The 25,401-nt window shown below is 40.1% G+C and overlaps 2 protein-coding genes across 7 annotated transcripts in view; one reads left to right on the top strand and one right to left on the bottom strand.

The window, feature by feature from the left end:
* FBXO21 (F-box protein 21) overlaps positions 1-5,921 on the bottom strand; it is a 36,529-nt gene extending 30,608 nt beyond the window's left edge. Inside the window, exon 1 of one of the 4 annotated variants that reach the window (XM_068129545.2) lies at positions 5,612-5,921. In XM_068129545.2, coding sequence (XP_067985646.2) covers positions 5,612-5,769 — 158 coding nt within the window. In that variant the 5' untranslated portion in view covers positions 5,770-5,921. Of the gene's footprint in view, positions 1-5,352 lie in introns of all 4 variants that reach the window. The other 3 variants (XM_068129547.2, XM_068129546.2, XM_078784137.1) reach the window with 3 other exon arrangements.
* A 457-nt stretch (positions 5,922-6,378) lies between these two features.
* The window catches only part of TARBP1 (tRNA guanosine 2 -O-methyltransferase TARBP1), a 202,766-nt gene continuing 183,743 nt past the window's right edge, over positions 6,379-25,401 (top strand). For all 3 annotated transcript variants that reach the window (XM_068129542.2, XM_078784136.1, XM_068129544.2), the window contains exons 1-12: positions 6,379-6,436; positions 7,422-8,592; positions 11,133-11,233; positions 11,414-11,483; positions 12,378-12,532; positions 16,322-16,374; positions 16,449-16,546; positions 16,801-16,936; positions 17,666-17,762; positions 18,173-18,262; positions 20,199-20,349; positions 24,263-24,350. In XM_068129542.2, coding sequence (XP_067985643.2) covers positions 7,431-8,592; positions 11,133-11,233; positions 11,414-11,483; positions 12,378-12,532; positions 16,322-16,374; positions 16,449-16,546; positions 16,801-16,936; positions 17,666-17,762; positions 18,173-18,262; positions 20,199-20,349; positions 24,263-24,350 — 2,201 coding nt within the window. In that variant the 5' untranslated portion in view covers positions 6,379-6,436; positions 7,422-7,430. The remainder of the gene's footprint in view (positions 6,437-7,421; positions 8,593-11,132; positions 11,234-11,413; positions 11,484-12,377; positions 12,533-16,321; positions 16,375-16,448; positions 16,547-16,800; positions 16,937-17,665; positions 17,763-18,172; positions 18,263-20,198; positions 20,350-24,262; positions 24,351-25,401) is intronic.

Raw genomic sequence — 25,401 nt, forward strand, 5'->3', positions numbered from 1 at the left:
ACCTGCGTAAGATTCTCGGGCGTCCCCGGAAGACAATAGGGCGACCGACCTTTTACAGCACAAACTCCCCACTTTCTCAAAAAAATAGTGTTTTGCTCCCTGTGTAATATGATTTTTAGTTGTATTTGTAGGGGATAAATTCGGAATTAAAAGAGGTCGTTTTACTGCATAGTGTATCAGAATTTAATGCGACCTCACCGAGAAAATAGCGTGTAGTTATGGACACCACATTTGAGGACGGACATAGCTGCCATAGAGAGTACCCTTACAGCTACGGGATCATTAGATGGATTCTGGGCCGAGCTAGACGAAGCTTATGCGGAGCAGCTGTACGAGGCAGACGTGACACATTAGAAAGGAGGTGATCTGATGGCGATGTTGAAGATAACAAAGAGTAAAGATAAGATAAGTTTACATTAGAAAGGAGGTGATCTGATGGAGATGTTGAAGATAACAAAGGGTAAAGATGAGATAAGTTTACATTAGAAAGGAGGTGATCTGATGGAGATGTTTAAGATAACAAAGGGTAAAGATAAGATAAGTTTACATTAGAAAGGAGGTGATCTGATGGAGATGTTTAAGATAACAAAGGGTAAAGATAAGATAAGTTTACATTAGAAAGGAGGTGATCTGATGGCGATGTTTAAGATAACAAAGGGTAAAGATGAGATAAGTTTACATTAGAAAGGAGGTGATCTGAAGGAGATGTTTAAGATAACAAAGGGTAAAGATAAGATAAGTTTACATTAGAAAGGAGGTGATCTGAAGGAGATGTTTAAGATAACAAAAGGTAAAGATGAGATAAGTTTATATTAGAAAGGAGGTGATCTGATGGAGATGTTCAAGATAACAAAGGGTAAAGATGAGATAAGTTTACATTAGAAAGGAGGTGATCTGATGGAGATGTTGAAGATAACAAAGGGTAAAGATGAGATAACTTTACATTAGAAAGGAGGTGATCTGAAGGAGATGTTTAAGATAACAAAAGGTAAAGATAAGATAAGTTTACATTAGAAAGGAGGTGATCTGATGGAGATGTTTAAGATAACAAAGGGTAAAGATGAGATAAGTTTACATTAGAAAGGAGGTGATCTGAAGGAGATGTTTAAGATAACAAAAGGTAAAGATGAGATAAGTTTATATTAGAAAGGAGGTGATCTGATGGAGATGTTCAAGATAACAAAGGGTAAAGATGAGATAACTTTACATTAGAAAGGAGGTGATCTGATGGAGATGTTTAAGATAACAAAGGGTAAAGATGAGATAAGTTTACATTAGAAAGGAGGTGATCTGAAGGAGATGTTGAAGATAACAAAGGGTAAAGATAAGATAAGTTTACATTAGAAAGGAGGTGATCTGATGGAGATGTTTAAGATAACAAAGGGTAAAGATGAGATAAGTTTACATTAGAAAGGAGGTGATCTGAAGGAGATGTTGAAGATAACAAAGGGTAAAGATGAGATAAGTTTACATTAGAAAGGAGGTGATCCGATGGAGATGTTTAAGATAACAAAAGGTAAAGATGAGATAAGTTTACATTAGAAATGAGGTGATCTGATGGAGATGTTCAAGATAACAAAAGGTAAAGATGAGATAAGTTTACATTAGAAAGGAGGTGATCTGATGAAGATGTTTAAGATAACAAAGGGTAAAGATGAGATAGGTTTACATTAGAAAGGAGGTGATCCGATGGAGATGTTTAAGATAACAAAGGGTAAAGATGAGATAAGTTTACATTAGAAAGGAGGTGATCCGATGGAGATGTTTAAGATAACAAAAGGTAAAGATGAGATAAGTTTACATTAGAAAGGAGGTGATCTGATGGAGATGTTTGAGATAACAAAGGGTAAAGATAAGATAAGTTTACATTAGAAAGGAGGTGATCTGATGAAGATGTTTAAGATAACAAAGGGTAAAGATGAGATAAGTTTACATTAGAAAGGAGGTGATCCGATGGAGATGTTTAAGATAACAAAAGGTAAAGATGAGATAAGTTTACATTAGAAAGGAGGTGATCTGAAGGAGATGTTTAAGATAACAAAAGGTAAAGATGAGATAAGTTTACATTAGAAAGGAGGTGATCTGATGGAGATGTTTAAGATAACAAAAGGTAAAGATGAGATAAGTTTACATTAGAAAGGAGGTGATCTGAAGGAGATGTTTAAGATAACAAAAGGTAAAGATGAGATAAGTTTACATTAGAAAGGAGGTGATCCGATGGAGATGTTTAAGATAACAAAAGGTAAAGATGAGATACGTTTACATTAGAAAGGAGGTGATCTGATGGAGATGTTCAAGATAACAAAAGGTAAAGATGAGATAAGTTTACATTAGAAAGGAGGTGATCTGAAGGAGATGTTGAAGATAACAAAGGGTAAAGATAAGATAAGTTTACATTGGAAAGGAGGTGATCTGATGGAGATGTTTAAGATAACAAAAGGTAAAGATGAGATAAGTTTACATTCGAAAGGAGGTGATCTGAAGGAGATGTTTAAGATAACAAAAGGTAAAGATGAGATAAGTTTACATTAGAAAGGAGGTGATCCGATGGAGATGTTTAAGATAACAAAAGGTAAAGATGAGATAAGTTTACATTAGAAAGGAGGTGATCTGAAGGAGATGTTTAAGATAACAAAAGGTAAAGATGAGATAAGTTTACATTAGAAAGGAGGTGATCCGATGGAGATGTTTAAGATAACAAAAGGTAAAGATGAGATAAGTTTACATTAGAAAGGAGGTGATCTGAAGGAGATGTTTAAGATAACAAAAGGTAAAGATGAGATAAGTTTACATTAGAAAGGAGGTGATCCGATGGAGATGTTTAAGAAAACAAAAGGTAAAGATGAGATAAGTTTACATTAGAAAGGAGGTGATCTGAAGGAGATGTTTAAGATAACAAAAGGTAAAGATGAGATAAGTTTACATTAGAAAGGAGGTGATCCGATGGAGATGTTTAAGATAACAAAAGGTAAAGATGAGATAAGTTTACATTAGAAAGGAGGTGATCCGATGGAGATGTTTAAGATAACAAAAGGTAAAGATGAGATAAGTTTACATTAGAAAGGAGGTGATCTGAAGGAGATGTTTAAGATAACAAAAGGTAAAGATGAGATAAGTTTACATTAGAAAGGAGGTGATCCAATGGAGATGTTTAAGATAACAAAAGGTAAAGATAAGATAAGTTTACATTAGAAAGGAGGTGATCTGATGGAGATGTTTGAGATAACAAAGGGTAAAGATAAGATAAGTTTACATAAGAAAGGGGGTGATCCGATGGAGATTTTCAAGATAACAAAGGGTAAAGATGAGATAAGTTTACATTAGAAAGGAGGTGATCTGATGGAGATGTTCAAGATAACAAAGGGTAAAGATGAGATAAGTTTACATTAGAAAGGAGGTGATCTGATGGCGATGTTCAAGATAACAAAGGGTAAAGATAAGATAAGTTTACATTAGAAAGGAGGTGATCTGATGGAGATGTTCAAGATAACAAAAGGTAAAGATGAGATAAGTTTACATTAGAAAGGAGGTGATCTGATGGAGATGTTGAAGATAACAAAGTGTAAAGATAAGATAAGTTTACATAAGAAAGGGGGTGATCTGATGGAGATGTTCAAGATAACAAAGGGTAAAGATGAGATAAGTTTACATTAGAAAGGAGGTGATCTGATGGCGATGTTCAAGATAACAAAGGGTAAAGATAAGATAAGTTTACATTAGAAAGGAGGTGATCTGATGGAGATGTTCAAGATAACAAAGGGTAAAGATGAGATAAGTTTACATTAGAAAGGAGGTGATCTGATGGCGATGTTCAAGATAACAAAGGGTAAAGATAAGATAAGTTTACATTAGAAAGGAGGTGATCTGATGGAGATGTTCAAGATAACAAAGGGTAAAGATAAGATAAGTTTACATTAGAAAGGAGGTGATCTGATGGAGATGTTCAAGATAACAAAAGGTAAAGATGAGATAAGTTTACATTAGAAAGGAGGTGATCCGATGGAGATTTTCAAGATAACAAAGGGTAAAGATGAGATAAGTTTACATTAGAAAGGAGGTGATCTGATGGAGATGTTTAAGATAACAAAAGGTAAAGATGAGATAAGTTTACATTAGAAAGGAGGTGATCCGATGGAGATGTTTAAGATAACAAAAGGTAAAGATGAGATAAGTTTACATTAGAAAGGAGGTGATCTGATGGAGATGTTTGAGATAACAAAGGGTAAAGATAAGATAAGTTTACATTAGAAAGGAGGTGATCTGATGGAGACGTTGAAGATAACAAAGTGTAAAGATAAGATAAGTTTACATTAGAAAGGAGGTGATCTGATGGAGATGTTCAAGATAACAAAGGGTAAAGATAAGATAAGTTTACATTAGAAAGGAGGTGATCTGATGGAGATGTTCAAGGTAAAGATGAGATAAGTTTACATTAGAAAGGAGGTGATCTGATGGAGATGTTTAAGATAACAAAAGGTAAAGATGAGATAAGTTTACATTAGAAAGGAGGTGATCCGATGGAGATTTTCAAGATAACAAAGGGTAAAGATGAGATAAGTTTACATTAGAAAGGAGGTGATCTGATGGAGATGTTTAAGATAACAAAAGGTAAAGATGAGATAAGTTTACATTAGAAAGGAGGTGATCCGATGGAGATGTTTAAGATAACAAAAGGTAAAGATGAGATAAGTTTACATTAGAAAGGAGGTGATCTGATGGAGATGTTTGAGATAACAAAGGGTAAAGATAAGATAAGTTTACATTAGAAAGGAGGTGATCTGATGGAGACGTTGAAGATAACAAAGTGTAAAGATAAGATAAGTTTACATTAGAAAGGAGGTGATCTGATGGAGATGTTCAAGATAACAAAGGGTAAAGATAAGATAAGTTTACATTAGAAAGGAGGTGATCTGATGGAGATTTTCAAGATAACAAAGGGTAAAGATAAGATAAGTTTACATTAGAAAGGAGGTGATCTGATGGAGATGTTGAAGATAACAAAGAGTAAAGACAAGATAAGTTTACATTAGAAAGGAGGTGATCTGATGGAGATGTTCAAGATAACAAAAGGTAAAGTGCAGACGTTTTTGAGCAGAACAGACAATGACAGAACTAGGACAGCCTAAGAGTGAAGAAGAAGAGCGTCAGGATGGTCGTAAGGTAAGTAAGGTAGGTCGGATTCCTTCTCTCAGAGATGTGAATGCTTGGCATGTTGTCTCGACAAAGGTAGTGGCAGGGGAAATACAGATCGGCTTAACCTGGGACTACACAGGTGCCATCGAGGATCGAGGGGTATACATGAACATTGGCAGGACTGCTCGATAGTTAAGGTATGAATCAGTGATTGGATACCTGTGCTGCCGGTGTTTGTTCGCTCCTCGCGGTATAAAAGTCTTCACCCTCTCCCGCCAAAACAAACAAAATCAAATGAAGAAGAAACTTGGTGATGTGTCTGTACCCGTTTCATGGTCGACTCCATATTCAACCCCCTTTGCAGTCAATTTAATGGATGAGCTAGACCTAGTTGGTAGATCGATTTCGTGGGACCATATTGATCAACATGAACATGGCGCAGGCATTAAATGACAGGGAGCCGGGAGGCCCTTCTTGCCTTTGGCCGAACTTGATCCGCCACAGCAGGTCGGATCGCACGGCGCGGTCAAACCGACGGCAGGTACAGGCGACATTCGCTAAATCTGTCGGCCCGAGGCTTGCGTTCGCCAAGATGACCTCGAGTAACTCGTGAGGCAGCCCGCCGAGGTTCGCCATCGCCCACCGAGCTCGATCTGCGTTCCAGCAAACCACGCCCACCGAGCTCGATCTGCGTTCCAGCAAACCACGCCCATAATTTGATATTTTAACCACGCCCGCAATATGATTAAAAATATAACCATACACGACACGTTGTTATCAGAAAACGTCCTCCATACGGATATCCTGTCCCTGAACATGATCGCGATGTAAAATGTGAAGCAAAAATTTCAACTCTCAACTAACTCGTAATTTGACCCCTGTCACCGCCTTCATCGTTAGCACCTCAGCCCAAGAACCTTGAATTCTTGATATACGGTAACTCGTCAAATCATTTTGTTTATTTGAGCGGGATAGTTTAAGGATTAATAGTAAATAATTATTTTGTTTATTTTCTTTATTTAAGCGAAAAGATTCGCCAAAAGTGTATTTATTGTTTTGGAACGATCCAAAACACATTAAGGTGTATATTAATTTTTTTATAAGCTCGACGATGACACCTCTCCATTTAACAATTTCGACACATGTGTATGTGACGTTCTTTAAATGTACAATCGTCTCCAAGGCGGCGTCAGTCGATTTTCTGCCCCGGGGGCGTGTTCACTTTCATAACCTTTCATTCAATGTACAATATACTGTATTGTTAATTGAAATTCGGTGAAGCGTTTTGCTGTGGCATTGCAAGGTAACCTCCGCGATTGATTATTACACACCTGTTTGGATTGATTCTTCTTACACACCTGTTTGGATTGATTCTTACACACCTGTTTGGATTGATTCTTATTGTTGCCATTTCATTGAATATTGACACAGAGCTGGTACCGCACTGTAAGTTCTTTAATTAATTTACCCATTAATACGTCACATCTCACGAAAGGTTCACCAAGTTACCCCCGACCTCATTTACCCATGGCCATTATCTCTTTACATCTCACGAAAGGTTCACCAAGTTACCCCAGGCCTCATTTACCCATTATCTCTTCACATCTCACGAAAGGTTCACCAAGTTACCCTGGCCTCATTTACACATTATCTCTTCACCAAGTTACCCTGGCCTCATTTACACATTATCTCTTCACCAAGTTACCCTGGCCTCATTTACACATTATCTCTTCACCAAGTTACCCTGGCCTCATTTACACATTATCTCTTGACATCTCATAAAGGTTCACCACGTTACCCCAGGCCTCATTTGCCCATTATCTCTTCACATCTCACAAAAGGTTCACCAAGTTACCCCGGGCCTCATTTACCCATTATCTCTTCACATCTCACAAAAGGTTCACCAAGTTACCCCGGGCCTCATTTACCCATTATCTCTTCACATCTCACAAAAGGTTCACCAAGTTACCCCAGACCTCATTTACCCATGGCCATTATCTCTTTACATCTCACAATAGGTTCACCAAGTTACCCCAGGCCTCATTTACCCATTATCTCTTCACATCTCACGAAAGGTTCACCAAGTTACCCCAGTCTCACTGCACATTCATGTGACAGATTGTTCAGCAGTTAAGGCTTTTATAATACCGCTAAATTAACGAGATAATTGCATCCAGAATGAGAGTACCGTTTGAAATAACTTTACTCCAAGAAGTGTGCAATTGCATCGTGAACTTGCAAGGAAAGATGACGTCAAAGTTGGTACTACGTCGTTTTCACCTCCTTAGGTGCTGAGGATGGAGCAGCAAGAGGGCGATGTGAGTGGACTCATCGCTAGGGCACTGTTGTGTTGCTCCTGTGGAAAGCCCCATCGTCTCCTCAGTAACGCTGCCATTGCTTGGGCCAGCCAGGAAAACCTTCCAGCACCAGCCTTTCTGGAGATGCTGGCCAACATCCTCCAGCAGCCTGGCATCTTGAACGTTGGTGCGATTCAGGAACTGTCACTCGTCGGCTGCGCACGGCTCCTATCTCGCCTGGAGGGAGCTGAGGCGGGAGAGCTACTGCACCGGACTTGCACGTTGCTGGCCGCTTGCCTACCCCAATGTCCGGCATCTGGGAGTCGGGCGTTGCTGGCTGCAGCCGGGGATGCTCTGCGCCTGTATGTAGAAGAAAACAGGGACTGTAAAGCTCCAGTGCTGTCTTCAAGGTCCAGTCAAAAGCAAGATTGGGTTAAAAGAAAACAAGGAGGATTTGGTTTCGACCTCGGACAAAAAGGTCAGAATGAGTGCGCTCAAGATGGAGGAGGTTGTGGAAACCAGAGCAATGCTGAACATGTGGAACAGGGAATTGATAGAAGGGGTTACGAGTGTGAAAGAGGTGGCGAAGAACCCAAGAATACAGGTGTTCCTCAGGAAATGACCTATGTGGGGGTTACTCCACCTGAGATGTTGTTGGACAAGTTGTCTACCTTGAAGTTTGATGTGCACGTCGCGATAGAGCTTCTGGCTTATGCCTCACCGGTGCTCAGTACGGATCATGTCGCCTCAAGTTGCCCCGATCTCTTGACCTTGATTATATCTGCCTTGGAAGTTGCAGAAGAAGGTGTGGCATCCAGGATATTGTCTCGGCTTCTGCCTGTCACATTAGCTATGGCTGGAGATGAAGCCGTGGTATCGGATCTTTGGCGTACGCTCAAGACTTGGTCAATAACAGATCACACCGTGACCAGAATAATAACCGTACTCTGTGCACATGCTGAACATTTCCTGCCAAATGGTCTTCCCACAGCTACACTGGACCTAAGGTTAGACGCAACCTTCTGGTATGCTGTGCAGCAGGGCTTGTCACATGTCTCGTTAATGACTCGTAAACGTGCCGTGTACATGCTGAAGCGTATCGTGGACGTGTCTGCATCTCTACAAAACACTATTATCTGCAGGACTGGATCAACACCAGAAGGTGAGGCCAAAAGGTAAAGGTGTGTCACTTGGGAGGTGAGGGGGGATAGTTAATAATGGGTTTGTCAGACATTTGCCAATTAGGACATTTTTGCTCTTCTCAGAATTGTTGCAAGTTGAGTAATTTTTGTAAACATTTTGACCTCCTGCTGACCCCCAGCATTAGCCACCAGGGAAATTTAGCATTGGTTTTATGTGGATGCTCATTCAAAGATGTTTAAAAATTTTGGAGATACAAATGTTTTTGTTGTTTTTGGGTACAATTAATCTTTTAACTAGTTGTCGGGTTTTTCCCTTAATTTTCTATTGATGTGTCTGTTTTGTAAAGGAGTGTTTTTATGCCTCCGCTGACGACGTCGCTGGAGGCATTATGTTTTTGGGTTGTCCGTCCAGCTGTCTGTCCGTCCATGTGTCTTTAATAGGTTTTCATTACCGCGATAACTTAAGAACAGCTGAAGGGATCTTAGTCAAACTTGGTGCAGGTATGTACAATGACGTACAGATGAACTGACATGTAGAGTGAAGATTTTGGGTCACGAAGTCAAAGGTGAGATGTCATGTTAAGTAAAAAATTATGTTGACAAGCCAACTTGTGAACCAGTGATGGGATTTTGAACAAAATTGGTATAAGTATATTTGATGCCAAGATGAACTGATTGGATTACGGCATCAAGAGGTCAAAGGTCAGAGGTCATATCAGGTAAAAAAAATGTGATAACTTGTGAACAGCTGAAGGGATTTAAATTAAAACTTGGTACTGGTATGTATAGTGATGTAATAATGTGGGCGGAGGCATATCAGTCGACATCGTAACGTCGAAGAATGTTGTTCTAGTTTTTTTTTTTTTTTTAATGTTGCATGCTCAAGTCATGGACTATACTCCTCATCAAGGTCAGGTCTTAAATAAAAGAGCTGCATTGATACAAAAGTGTAGAAAGAGAGAATAGTCTCAAGAGTTTTTGAGGAAGATTTGGAACAAATTATCCTTTATTATGTGGAAACTGTGGAAGCACTTCAATTTATTTCAAACAAATTCACTGAGCTTCACGTTATCTTACAGACCAATTTATTGGATAAACACACACGTGCGGAGAAGGTCGCTTGCCATACACCAAGCTCGCTTCCTAACCAACAAAGTTCAATTCTCATATATCTCATATATATATATATACACAAAAAGCTCCGATGTAGGTTTACCAATCTTTCAGTTATCAGTAAACCGCAGCATCTGGTAACATCTTGTTTTCAGCTGGGTTGTCAAGGCACAGCATCTGATAGAATGCTTCGGTTGGGCTCGGCTAAGCAAAAACAAGTTTATCTTGGTCAAGATATTAGTGTTGAAATGCACACTCAAGCATATTGGCAAGCACTTATTGCTGCTTTATCAGCACTTATCAGCAAGTAAAAGGGTTATTTCGTTTCATTCCTTTAAGCTAACAGATTTATTTTACACTTTTAGTTTTAAATCAAGATTTCTGAAACCACCATGCCACGCTGGTATTTTCTCATGAGCATTTATTTTATTTTTTACCCACAATTATTATTAAATCCCCACTGAAATCCCTCCTAAAGCGCAACTCAAACAAAGCCTTTAAAACATATCCTTGTGAAGGTGGACAGACATCAGTACAAACACACAAACGGACATTGCGTTTTATATGCTAGATAACTAATTCCCTCGTAGGGAACCTGCCCTCCCTCCTCTCCAACCCCTCTCTCCTTTCCACGTCCCCAGTCCCCCACATTGCGTCCGACCAAACATTCAAAACAGCTATTAGAATGCATTTCACTGATTTTCTCAAATCTTGCTGAAATGGAGAAATAAACCATCCTATCGACTATGAAAAATGAAATGAGATGGTGAATTAGAGTTGAGATAAAGCCATGAGGAGTCTCAATGGACTTTATATTGCAGGCCTTTATTTCATATCAGATGAATTTTTTGTTCTATAAACGGTAACTTTCATCCAACTTTCTTCCCGTTTTTTGCAACTAAAACCATCTTAGTGACGATGGAAAATGAAATCAGATATCAAATTTGAGTCTTAATAAAACTGTGTGAGAATAAGAGAGCATGCCTAAAAAAAAGAGGCCTCGGAGCTATGCGGTTCAAACACATTGGTGGATATATATTTTATGAAGCCCCTCCCAGAGCTGGGGAAGGAACACCTTCAATGGGGGAAGACACACCCATGAACAGACAGACACAATTGAGCAGAGTATAATCGTGATGATTATGATAATACATTGCCTTGTTAAGCATGTTGGAAACTTCAGATAATGTATTTGCAAATGATGACACAACGTGACTTATGTTGTGGCACAAGTTACATTCTTATTAATGTTCGATTGTAGAGTAATTACAGCAAACTACCCCGTGGAATAATTGTCTTTGGGCATAAAATGACCTCAGGGGATAAATAAGACGATTTGAGAAATAGAGGCTGGGGTAGGGTGGGAAATTGGGGGAGGGGTGGGGGAAGGGGTTGGACACAAGAATACATATCCTATAACATATGATAAGGATATGTTCCTTCCCAGAAAGTGCTCCCATCTTTTGGTGGACTGACATATCTTCCAATCATCTCCTGAGCATGTGGGAGCACTACATCCTCATCATGCAGTCGCTGGAGGAAACACAGGTGTGAACTTTTGATACCTGTTCATTTTTTAGTCATTGTGTTCTGAAATAGTTACCATCCGAGAACATGCTTGTTCCTTGGTGCTTCTTGAAGTTATTTCTTATAAACATCCAACACCTTATTCTTAAAGTTATTACTTACCTTTTTCACCACAATACTTCTCCACATTGTCACTTGCAGTTTCATATCGTGAAGCCTGTTATTAGCCATGTTCCGGGACTTTTGAAAGCGATTGCCTCTCCTGAAACAGGTGAGAGGTTTTACACACATATGTTTCTCTTAGTGTTTGAAAAATAATTATTCCCTACAGTTTCACATAACATTTTGAGCAAACCTGTCCCTCCACAGCTGTCAATCATGATATATATATATATATTGAATAATTATCCAGGTTTGACCCCCCAAAATAGCAATTTGCTTTTTCCTCTGAAACTACACAAACTATTTCGATGAAACTTGACCACAACCTTCATCCCCCATGATGTACCGAAGTTTGTTCAGAGCATTTTAAAAAATCTGCCCCTTTCTGGGTTTATGGGGCTTGGGGGGGTGTTGCCCCCCAAAATAGGTATTTGCTTTCTTCTCAGAAACTGCACACACAATTTCGATGAAACTTCACCACAAACTTCATCACTCGTGATGCACCAATGTTTGCTCAAGGCATTACAAAAATTGGGGTCTGAGGAGGTGAGGGGTGGAGGGGACCCAAGATAGGTATTTTTTTTGTTTGTTTGTTTAAAGTCTTATGATTATGTTAGTATGATTCTACATGCTGTCCTTTCTTCTAGCAACCATTGCAATTGGTTTAAAATACCTTTAGTCAGTGCAGTATACTGTTTATTCTTCCAGGTGAGCGCCGGGGGTATTGCCCCTATGTTTTGACATAAGTTGCGTGCTTTTAAATGCTTCATTTATCCACTTTGTGTATAAAAAGTCTTTTGATTTTGTATCTTAGGAAAACCCAACCAGTCCCCCAAGCTTTCCTTAGAATGTTTTATTGTGAATCACCTATGTATATTTGTTTGTTCATATGAGCCATATGCATCGTTCACGTCATACCACAACCTCATCCATGTGAATCGTAATAATGTGTGGAGACCATCCGGCGTTGTTTTGTATTGACCCTGTGCACTTCATCTTGCAGACAAATCGTTTCCAGCTCTACACGTATCGTGGCTGACTTGCATGTTTTCACGCATGCTGGAGAGTCGCTCCAAAGCCGTGGTTCATGAAGGCGTAACTCTCTGCCTCAGCCTAGACATGACCGAGTTTCCTTTCATGGAGCAGAATTTCGATCAGGTACTTTAAATGCTTTTTTCTTCAAAAAACGAACAACTTCCTTGGATGAGAGTAAAAGTTTTGTCTGTCTCCACGCTGTTTGTGCTGTAACTTTAAGTGGATAAAACTGCCTTACCAAGTTGGTCTGGACGAAGAATCTGTTGCAGTGCGGTAATCTTCATCCTCAAGAAGCAGCACTTACACAGAAGAAAGTATCACCTGTATATGAAAAAGGTGGTGTTGTCTTGCCAATGAAACACATCAATGTACTTTCCTTCTGTGATGTCATCCACTGGGTGCATACCTGCCAGGTATCATGGATTATCTGGAGATAAATGTAATTTTTCCCATTGTACTCCCCAATTTTGGGACATTGGGTGAAAATTCTGGAACGATGTAATGTAGTAGCCTCCGAGCACGCATTCTTGAAACCTCTTTCATGTTATGAATGCATATTGATTGCAGCACATGTACCCACCAAACATACTTATGATGAGCGTGGAATGTCAGAAATCTTACTATAATTCACCAAATGTCCGTCCGTCTGTTCGAAGGTACCGTAAAAACTGCTCAACCGATCGAAACGATATTTTGGGTGGGTAATCCTGGGATCTCCAGGAGTAAAATAGGCTATTTAGTTTTTCCAATTTCAGCTTTGGTCTCCAGTATTCTCAGGTTTGGACTCCCGCATAACATTCACGTTCGCATAACGTCCATTGTGACGATGTTGTGACGATGTATGTGTTCACGGTATTGTTTGACGTGACGGTGTGAACGTAATTTCGTAATGTTTTTCGTTTCGTAATCCTTTAATGAGCGTTTAATGCCCTTCGATGTCCGGGGCTGCACGCGCGCTACACTGGACGGGCCAGCGTGTACTTTGCCCTTCGCCTTCAGGCTCGGGTAAACCGCTGAGCCCCACCGTGATGGGGACTGGGGCTTGAGACAGTGTCCTTCATTAAAAGTATAATAAACGCTGTCTCCATCGATCTTGCCAAGGCCGTAACACCAACGGCTCAAAATCCTTTCAACTGTTGATTTGGTACAGTTACATGTATCGGGAATTTGGTACACGTATCGGGAGTACATACGACATAGCGATTGTGAACACGATTATCGATCACGATTCACGATCACGATCCACGATCACGATCATCACGATCATAGTGTATCGATCACGATTTGAAACACGATGGAATAATATTTACCGATATAAACAGTGATGTGGCTGTTATTGAAATTCTAAAGATACTGTTTAGATTTTGATGATTTGCGTGTGATATGATTCAACGGATGTTTATATGAATCATTTAAAATATAAAAAACCCTTCAATTTCTGATATTTTGCCTTTTCATTTGGGCTTCCCAATTGAAGCCCCACCCATAGGGCGGGTACCGTTGCTAGTACTGAATAATGAAAGAAACCCCCCCAAAAAATAACGTACAGTTGTTCTGGTTATTAATTATTAAGAATTATTATTATAGTATATTATTGTACACCGCACCTTTCCTATGCCATCCCCAGGTGCTGCATAACGTCATTGCCGGGCACCGAAGGGGGCTCGGCAGTGACGCACGCTGAAAGGGAGTACTCAGTTTTCACTCTGGTTGTTTGTTTGTTTGTTTTTACTTGCCGGAAAGGATTCCGGCAAGTATGTTGATCTGTTGGTTTGTCTGTCTGTCTGTTTGTTACTTGCCGGAAAAGATTCCGGCAAGTATGTTGATCAGTTCGTTTGTCTGTCTGTCTGTTTGTTACTTGCCGGAAAAGATTCCGGCAAGTATGTTGATCTGTTGGTTTGTCTGTCTGTCTGTTTGTTACTTGCCGGAAAAGATTCCGGCAAGTATGTTGATCGGTTGGTTTATCTGTCTGTTTGTCTATTTGTCTGTCTGTTTGCAGCACTACATCGACACCGTTGCACATAGAATCGCCAAACCTTACACACATATTGGTCTTGCCCTGGAATAGACTGTACCCAATTTTTAACTCCGTCGGCCCAAGGCCTCCGTTATGACGTCATAATTTGATAATTCGACAAGTACAAAACTTCATCCAATAAAGATGCAATTTCTTGAGCGACATGACGGCATAAACTGGTGGAGAAAACAAATAATGATGACGTCATCGGTCACGTGGTTCGGCCGCCATCTTGGAAAAAAACGAAAAAATTTGCACCTCTATATCTCCGAAAGTGCTGAATAGAAAAAATTGAGACATGGCTCATTGTAAAGAACTCTCCATGGGGAATAAAATATGTTAATGATGATGTCATCAGTCACGTGGTTCGGCCACCATCTTGGAAAAACCGAAAAACTTTGCAGCTCTATATCTCCGAAAGTGCTGAATAGAAAAAAAATTGAGACATAGCTCATTGTAAAGAACTCTCCATGGGGAATAAAATATGTTAATGATGATGTCATAGGTGCCTCCATTATGACGTCATAATTCGACAAGTACAAACTTCATCCGATCAAGATGAAATTTCTTGAGCATCATCAAGGAATAAATTAGTTTAGAAAACAAATAATGATGATGTCATCGGTCACGTGGTTCGGCCGCCATATTTGTCCAAAATGGATGATAAAAAAGTACATTCCGGCAAGTCCTCGGTCTCTGACCGATTTTTCATCTTGGTTGTTTGTTTGTTTGTCCGGGCGATGTCTCTGTCATCCTTTGAGCTAGGAAGCTGAAATTTCGGCACAATAGTGAGCAAGTCCTTTGTCAAAAACTGTATTTTTTGTTTTTTGATTAATCAATTAATTGAGGAGTTATTTAATTATTAGCGATTAATTAAGTACTTATTTAATTAATTCAATTTCCTTTCTCTTCTGACCATTAACTCAGGCACCTTTTGAGTGAGGAAGCTGATATTTGGACATGCCAATGACCAGGTGATTTGGCTGCAAAGGCTATTTTTGATTTATTAATTAATCAATTAATCAATTAATCGATTAATTATTTTATTATTCGATTAATGACTAAAAAATTTTTTAAGTTACAGATTCTGATGAAATGATGGTGGTTTATGTGTTCTATGACCGAATTGATTAATAATTCAATTTTTTAATGATTGTTATTTATTTATTTTCATTATTCATCATTTATTTATTTTCTTTCTCATTTGGCCAATATCTCAGGCACCTTTTGAGCTAGGAAGCTAATATTTGGACAAGACAGTGACCAAGTGATGTGGCTGTCAAGGATATTTTTGATTTATTGATTAATCATTTAATCGATTAATTATTTATTGATTAATCAATTAATTATTTAAAAAATTATTAATGACTTATTTAATTAAATTTCTAAAAGATACATCTTCGGATGAAGCACTAGTGGTTTAGTTATGCTATTAGCCAATTGATTAAGAAAATATTTTGTGATAATCTTTTATTGATTTTAATTATGCAATTAATCGAACAATTATTGTACACCTCCCCCTCCCAATGCAATCTCTATGAGCAGCACCGCCCGGCAATGCCGCGCTGTAGGATATTTAATTATTTGGCATGGGGGCGGTGTACTTTGAATGTATCTGTACTTGTTTATAATTAATTTATTATTAATTTATAATTATTTATTATTATCTTCTACTAGCAGAGAAAATGGTCTTAAAACGATCATTCATTCATTCATTCATGTACATCCACGTTTTAAAGGCTTCTGTGTTCATTTTGTTTTGAACACATTGTAACAACAGTCAAGGCAATTCCGCCATATTCATTCACTAATTGATTATGTCAAAGTGTGGAAGTTAATATTTTTTTTCCTGTATGAACAGTTTCACTAAGCTGTGGAATTTCTGTTATTTCCAGTTTATCTGTGGGCCATTGCTGGACGCGCTGTTGGAAAGTGCTCTGTATGTTCGGTGAGTATTTTTCCATTTGAATTGTGTTTCTTGACCTGAGATAACAAGTTTGACATTGAAATGAATTCCCGCAGGTCACCTGGCCAGCCTGTTGGGAGCGGTCCATTTTTGGATACTTTGATTCGGTCTTATTTTACTTCCTGCATCTTGGCCCTTCCCACATCTAAACGAGGTACGCACACAAAACAGATGCAAATCCTCCATCTATGTTGGAAAGCCCCCATTCTGTCATTTTGCCAGTGGCTGAGTACACTCCAAAAACTTTCTAAAACATGGCAATAAATCATCCTACATGTGTTACTATAACGACTTGTGATACATCAATCACCCTTAGCGATTACAATATCCAAAATATTTTTGGGCATGCATATTTATTGGTACAGTAAAGTAGCATAACGTTGACAGATTATCACTTTCATTTTTCAGGTCGCTTCCTTTGTTACCTTGCACGTGGTATTCTTGCACGACACTGGAGCACTGTCCCTCTCCTCTTCCTGGGTCGGGCCTTGGCTGCTGTACCACATGGCCCTTTTATAAGCGCAGAGGGGGTTTCTCTCTTCAGGTGCCATTGTGGTTCATGTGCTCTTCCTGTTGAAACCTTGTAGCTTCCTGTTACCTGAACAGAACCTGAACCTGAACAGTTTTCGCTCTTTCACGAGCCTCGATCTTGTATACAACAACAACAACAACAAAAAAAAAAAAAAAAAAAAAAAAAGACTGTTCCCCTCTCTTAGAAAAGAGAGACAAATTATATTTCTGCTAGTCATAACCAGCAAAGGTAATGCAGGAGTCATTTTTTTTCGTTTCTATTTTGTTAGTGAGGTTTAATGTTTGTGAGGATGTTAGCCTGGTGTTGGCTAAGCGGTTAGGGTGCCGGCTTGCGATCCTAGGATCCTGGGTTCGAATCCCGGTCGATCGCTGAATTAACGCCAGGGGGTTTGACTCAGCCTGGCATCCTTCCGAGGTCGGCAAATTGAGTACCAGTTCACTGGTAATTCCCTGTGTGTCGCAAGAGGCAACCTACAGGGTTGGTGGCAGGGAGGGCATCCGGCCATAAAACGTTGTTTCAAAAAGGGGACCACGGTGCCCAAAAAAGGCCAACCCTGCTCTGCGGGGGGAAATGGCCTCTAAAGGTGGTTCTTCTTTTCTTCTTTTACTGCAAAATTTTCAACAGGAATTTACTGTAGGAATGCAAGCATGCAGGACAGCTAGATTTCTGGGGAATGGCAACTGTGCGGTCGGCTGTTTTTGTTTTTGAGGCCATAAACACTGCATTATCTTGCATCTCCAGGGAGATAATCTGCACCAAACTCCTTTACCATTCAGTGAGTCTGCGTGCAGTTACACAGTCGTACCTTCTGAGAGCAGCCATCCAGCTTTCTGATGCGGTAAGGACATTAGTGTTTGCTCCAGAAAAAGCTAAGATATCAACGTATATTGGAAAAAAATGTTTCAAAATCTGAAACTGTCTCCCCAAGTGTATTGGCTCACGCTCTTCCCTCTGTTGGTTCAAGACTGCAGTCCATTGCCACTTTATTGCTTGTCCTGCAGCTACTGCTGAGATATTTGAATTCCACAGACTCGTTGCCACCCCTGTCCCCTATTTTGACAGCCATTCCCCTTTTCATCTGTGTGTTCGTATCTACTTATTTCCCCTTTGTCCCACTGTCTGTTTACCCTTCATTCTTTATTGTTCTGTTCATGTATGAGCCCTAAAATTGTATCTCAATAGAGGAACAGGCTATAGTTGTCGAATTCAGTGTGGAACCACTCACTGGACTTTCTGTTACTTGAACAGAGTCAATTGTCTCTCGACGACGTGTCTGCCCTGCTGTCTTCTCTGCCATCAGACGAGAGTTTTTGCAGAGTGTCCGGGTTGTGGACTACCGTAAGTACACATTGAATTTCCTTGAAACCCAAGTGCATTTTCCTCGTATACATGTCTTCAGCCTAATGTGGAAGTTATATACAGCATTGTTACATGTGTGTATGATCATCATAAATGCTGGAGATTCCTGACACATTCCCTGTGTCTGTGCTGCCTTGTTACCCTCGCCAGAGGAGAGGGTATTGCATTTGGTTCTATTTGTTTGTTACTTACTGAAAACTTTTTGCCAAGTATGTTGGTCTTTTGCATCTTTGTCTGTTTGTCACACTATTTTTGTCAAACGTTTTGAAGTAATCGTTCCGAAATTTTATATATATATATATGTGTGTGACCAGACAAGGATAACAACGCACATTGCTGGTCTGGATCCGTATGCGGATCCGGATCCAGGAATTCAAGTTATTCTTCACCATTGAGCGATAGCGTTAAAAACGATATATCGCACGATGTCTCAAAACGTTGTGAACAGATTTGGACAAAACTTAGTAGACAGGTTGGATGTGTGACAAGGACGGATCTATTCGTTTTTGGTGAAGATCCAAATCCGGATCCGAATACGAGAATTTTTAACATTTTTAATGTGATTCGTCAACATTGCTAATAATCGCAATAATAACTGTACGGGCCACCTACGACGGGCCACCTTATAACTGCGGGCAGTTATGACCGGGATCCAATCTACCGTGCTTTAATACAACTCTGCTTTCATCGAGCATGTGACCCATGACATCCTCTTCCTCTTCTTAAAATGTCATAAACATTCTGGCTGCCAGACTGTGCAACCGATCATGTTCAAATTTTTAACATGTATTCACCTTAATTACTAGATCATACTTGTAAAGTTTGACTTGAATAGCTTTGGCAGTTTCAGAGAAATAATTATTTTTTTATTTTCTCATGTGATCCAACATGGCTGTCAGACCGACCATGTGACCTATGATTTATTTGTGATATCCACAAGGTTTGGGGTACGTGTGTGAAGTTTCCAATTGATCTGTCCAGCCATTCTGGAGGAGTTTCTTTTTAAATGTTAGGTCTTCAAAAAAATCAAACCTGCCAGCCCATGTGACCTATGATTTCTTCATGATCACCCTATACTCCCCAAATCCAGTAGATCATGTGCATGAAGTTTCACATCAATCTGGTCAGCCATTCTGGAGGAGTTTATTTTGAAAGTTTTTTAAAATGTTCAATTCAAAATGGCTGCCGAGCCACGTGACCTATGACATCATAGATTTACATTCTCGAATATTGTTGTGTAGAACATGCTCAATGAATTTCAAACTGATCGGATAAAGCATACTTGTGGAATTATGACGTCATATTGAAAGCGCAGATGACGTCATGGTTAACAACACTTATTCCCCATTCAAAGTTCTTTAAAATGAGCCATGGTTCAATTTTTTCCATTGAGCAGTTTCGGAGATATAGAGGTCAAAACTTTTTCGGTTTTTCCAAGATGGCACCCATACCACATGACATATGGCATTAAAATTTCGTGGCAATCGGCCAACGGTTGCCGAGAAAATGAATTTTAAAGGGAATAAACGTGCAAAAGTGTGGTGGAAGGAAAAGAATAATAATCTGAACAGAAACAATAAGTATCCATCCTGGAAGGATTGGATCCCTAATAATGACAATCATGATAATTCAGGTCTTTACACCTTTTGACCTTTTCAAGCCTTTACACCATTAGACCTTTTCAGGCCTTTACACCTTTTGACCTTTTCAAGCCTTTACACCTTTTGACCTTTTCAGGCCTTTACACCATTGGACCACTTAAACCGATCTTTCATTTGCAATCAATGACCTTTCACTTCGTAAATCCTTCCATTTATTTGACACATAAAATACACCACAAAAACAGGTTCTGGTGAGTGTCTGAAATATCTGATTGCTCTTACTTGTTTGCCATTGGTTTCTTGTGAGTGTGCAGGTGTGCCACTGGCTGGCTTTGAATGATGGAATTTTCACAGCTCACGAAGCTCTTGCAGTGGGTGACAGAGTCCTTCGAAATGAAATTTCGAACCTGGATGGTTTTGTTTTGGATCAGTTGGACACATTCATGCAAGATCCATCAAATACAGGTTTATTTCCATTTTATAATCGATTTTTGAGAGTAATTTATTTATCCTAAAACAAGTTATCACTTTGCTTGATTTTCCTTCCACCTTTCATTGGTTATAGACTTTTTATTTTTTGTATACAAAATCAAGGCTCGTAGAGGAGAAGAGCTGGAACGCTGAACGGATCAGGCAGCAACATAACAAAAAGAACAGTAGAAACAGAGGGGGGGGGGGGGGCACCAACAGCAGAGTTGAAGGACAAAATAGAGGGAACTTTGGACAAATAAGGGATGTGGGGAGGAAGGGGGAAAGGAAGGATTGTGGTGGGGGGTAAGGAAGGATGCATGGGATGGCCAACATGGTTACCAAAGCAAACTCTCAACTAGAAAGAGCAATCAGAGATTGCAGATCCTTGCCAGGATGTGTTTTCAGTGGTTTTTAAGGCTTTTGTGTTAAAACAAATATGGCGGCCGAACCACGTGACCGATGACGTCATCATTTTTTTCCCTCCACTAATTTATCCCTGGATGATGCTCAAGCAATTTCATCTTGATTGGGTGAAGTTTTGTACTTGTCGAATTATGATGTCATAATGGAGGCACCTATGACATCATCATTAACATATGTTTTTCCACATGGAGAATTCTTTACAATGAGCCATGTCTCAACTATTTCTATTCAGTGCTTTCGGAGATATAGAGGTGCAAAGTTTTTCTGTTTTTCCAAGATGGCGCCAAACCATGTGACCTATGATGTCATAATTATTATTTAAAAAATTATACAGGTCGAGGTGCACCTATGGTGAAAATTTCCTGTCAATGGGACTAACGGTTGCAGAGAAAATCAAATTTATTATGTGCGGACAGACAGACATACAGACAGACAGATAAAACAGACAAATAAACGCACTCAAATGCAATACCATCTCCTCTGGCGAGGGTAATAAGGAAAAACTGGAAATTTGAAAGGAGGTGAGTTTGGGGGTTGAAGGGAAGGGGGGAGTGGATTTTTATTGAGGGTAGAAAAGATAATTGTTTTGGATGGGGGATAATCTGAGATGGTTGTGAACAGTTGTCTTGAAAACCTGGTGGGAAATATGAGAACGAAGATAATGTTGGTTGCATAGGTGTGGAAAAAAGAGGCACAAATGAGTGGAGGGTGAGTAGTGATCCTGGAATTAGGTAATTTCACCAAAAGGGGTTGATCATGGTCCATCTGAGCCCTGCAGATACCCGAGGGGGACAAAGCATGGAGAGGGCAGAGGGTGCAAGACTTGACAAGGCACTACCAGGTTTTGGAGGACGGAGACAAGTTTGAAAGCTCATTCTTGAGATTGGACAGATGCTGTTTTCTGGCTCTCGAGAGAGGAGATACACACTTGTTGCGAGCTTTGTGGAATGATCTGAGGTTGTCTGCAGTTGGATTTGCTTTCCAGGAGAGGAAAGATGTGTAAAAAATGAATAATAATAATTATTTTACTGCAAATATGCGAGGCACAAATGTAGAGGCAGGTCACATGTTGTGAACCGCGAATACGCAAAGCCCACGAATATTGAGGTCCAACTGTATGCTATAATGTAGACTAAGACTACATATGATATTTTTGCTTATCCAACTCGTGATGTTTTTATGGGTATCCTGTTACTTCGAGCTGCAACAACCTTCCTTTCACGGAGCGTTGATTAAAACTTTATTTTTACATATTATTGGCCTAATTTGATTGTTTCAAACATAATAATTAGTGAGTATAAAAGCAGGAATAAATTGGCACAACTTTTTTTCTTGATATGTTTTTATTTGATCTCCCCTCTTGCTGTTCCTGCCGGGTCCACAATGACAGCTCGTGTAACTGTGCCGTATACATGTGATTAAAAATAGTCCGTTTTGTTATACACATGCAATGCTTAAATACACAATATTTGACTTGACGTCAACTTTACAGAATTATTTTTAATTCATACAATGTATAGCGCTAGATGAGATGAAAACAAAAATATTGTTGCAGATCTCCCGAGGCCCGTTCCCGTTATAAAGGGGGGATTAAACCCCTTTTTTCCCCCTGGGTCTACGGGTCCGCGAGGCCGAATCGCCACCGGAGCAAGCGTGAAAAAGGGTATCGGGACAACTTTGCATGTACCTTTAACCCACGCTGCCACGAAAGCGGGGACCGAACCTCGCACAAGCCACGCTTAATCGAGTACGCCCGAGCGGTATGCGTATCACGTGACTCGTGCTGTTACTTTTATGGAACCCGATTCGAGCGGTTCTATTCATACCATGCGAAGCCAATAGATGGAAGGGAACGAGAACGGTCAAATCAGAGGAAGAACACAATTTATTATTACTGTACAATGATCAGGATAAAGGAAAGGGGACACAGAGCAGATGCTTAACAATGGTAACTTAAATCCCAGACAAGGGACCCACTCACTCACACGGGGAAAAGAAGAGAAGAAGTTCGCGCGCCAAGCGCGCTTCGCCGTCGGTCGCTCCGGGGCAGCTCGCCCGGCGTGGCTGTCCGATGTTCACGGCACGTATGCAGGCGAAGGCAGGCAGGAGGAAATCGTGTGTCTGTGGCCCGGCGCGGGTCGTCCTCTCGAGCACGCGATTAATACAGTGCAGAGCGCAGGGCACGGGGAAAGTTCGTGTACAATAGGCAATTCAATTCGCTCGTTCTGCAGCTCCACTCGCGTTCTCAAGCTCAACCTAACTCACTCTCATGGGGAACTGTAACTCGTCTCACAGGGAACTGTAACTCAGCACACGACTCTGACTCATCTCCCGTCTCTCAACTCAACTCATCTCAACTGCCAACTCAACTCAAACTGAGGTGGGGGGCTCGGAGCAGGGTTATATGGCTCCGCCCCGACCTTACCCGAATGTTCGAGGCCCCGCCTCTGGTCATCGTGGTTAGCCACTCCCCTCGAGCCCTGATTGGCGGCTCGTGCTTACTGGCCACTTCTCCTGCAGCGCCTCCCTTCGGCCTCGCTAGACTTGTTCAGGCCTGCCGTGTGGTATTTCAGCGCCAAAAGAACACCTAACCTCACTGGCCTACTCAACGCAAAACTAAACACAGGAAAGGACTACGCTTACATTCACTAAGAAATAACTGAACTATCGCGAGGCTTCATGTTGTGGTGCGTCTACCTGCGAGGGGGAATTAACCTTTATTCCAAAACCACAACAATATGAACCAGCATGCATTTACAAAGAAAAGTCGTTTTACTTTGTAACATACCATTGATAAATTATGCAATGTTGCAGGAACGAATCAATTAATTATCTTTGAACCCGTTTAGTCAATAACTTTGGGGAATTGCAACAATGCAGGTTCTTTTTTTTGTATACAAGATCGAGGCTTGTGTATGAGCTAGCACATTAAACACACATTAGCACATAAAACACAAAAAATATAAATGGACACATAAAACATAATAAAGGGGGGGGGGGGGGTGGGGAGACAAGATGGGAGAGAGACGGAAGCACACAAGCACAACAGTAGAGAACAGGAACATCGGGAGGTCTGTGGAAGGGAGAGGGCTGGGAGAGGTTTGGGGTGGGGAGATGGAAGGGGTACACGGAATAAAACAAATTGACACTTCTAGGAATTTCAGGAATGAAGTCGGAGATTAAATAAAATAGGTGGATTTGGGGTGTATTAACGGGGGTAGAAAAGATCAAGGTTTTGGATGGGGGAAGATAAGAGATGGTGGTGAACAGCTGTTTTAAATACCTGGAGGGAGGAGAGGGATTGAAGAGAGTGTGGGAGTTTGTTCCAGAGGCGGGAGAAAAGAGGAATGAAAAAGTGAAGTTGAGCAGAGAGTCTTGATTTTGGCAGTTTTACCAGAAGAGGGTTGCTGGCAGTTCTGAGTTCACAAAGTTCAAAATGGCCATGTGGCTCATACTAATATTCTATTTCTTCCTTTTCCAACAGAGCACGAAGTATTACTACATGATCCTGCAGCAGCTGCACGTCTTGCCACCATGGCTCTGCTAGCTGCAGACATATCACTTACAAATTGGTATTGAATTGTCTTTTTTTCTGCAGTACAGTAATCTGGGATGAAGCTGGTTTTACAGACATAAGGGAACAAAGCAATGGAGGTAAATTGAAAGGATGGTTGGGAAAGGCATTTAGGAGTGAATAAGGATAATAATATGAAAGGGTGTGGTGCTTAGCAGCATGGGATGGATAAATAGTATTGATCATAGCAGGAGCGAGACCAGAAATTGTAGCAGAGAAAATTTAAATGGTAAAGACTGATACCCAGAGATTCAGTACACTGATCAGAAAGTCCCATTATCTTAAAGGTTTTTCCTCACCATTGTGAAGGAGAAAAAAATGAGCAGTAGCCCCAACCCAAAATGGGAGGGCACACCCCATAACACAATTAATAACAGTGCTGAAATTGTTCGATGTTGAGAAATGTTCAGGAAGAATCGAGTACGACACAATATCTCAGTACCTATAAAGTGCCTTCAGAAAGTTTATTGAGGACAGGGCTTAAATATAAAAACTGCATTGATATAAAAGCGTAGAAAAAGAGTCTTCGAGTTTTGAGGAAGTAAGAAATCCTCATTTTTACATTGACCCCTTGACTTTTTTACATTTTCTTTCTTTACATCCTGAATTTAAAATGGATTAAATTGAGATATTTTGTCACTGATCGACACATAATATCCAATAATGTCAAAGTGGATTTTTTTTTTTGAGAAATAATTAAAAATAAAAAGCTGAAATGTCTTGAGTCAATAAGTATTCAACGCCTTTGCAATGACACTTCAAATTTATCTCAGGTGCATGCAATTTCCTTTGATCATCATTGAGATATCTCTACAACTTGATTGGAGACCACATGTGGCCAATTAAATTGATTTGACATGATTTAGAAAGAACTAGAACGACACTCTTCGACGTCACGACGTCGACTGATATGCCTCTGCCCACATTATTACATCATTATATTACTTGTACCAAGTTTGCTTTAAATCCATACAGCTGTTCTCAAGTTATCACATTTTTACCTGACACATTTTAAAGGAGGTGAGCTTGGGGGTTGAAGGGAAGGGGGG

This window comes from Myxine glutinosa, chromosome 9 (genome assembly GCF_964187855.1).
Source record: "Myxine glutinosa chromosome 9, kmMyxGlut1.1, whole genome shotgun sequence".
Taxonomy (NCBI): Eukaryota; Metazoa; Chordata; class Myxini; order Myxiniformes; family Myxinidae; genus Myxine; species Myxine glutinosa.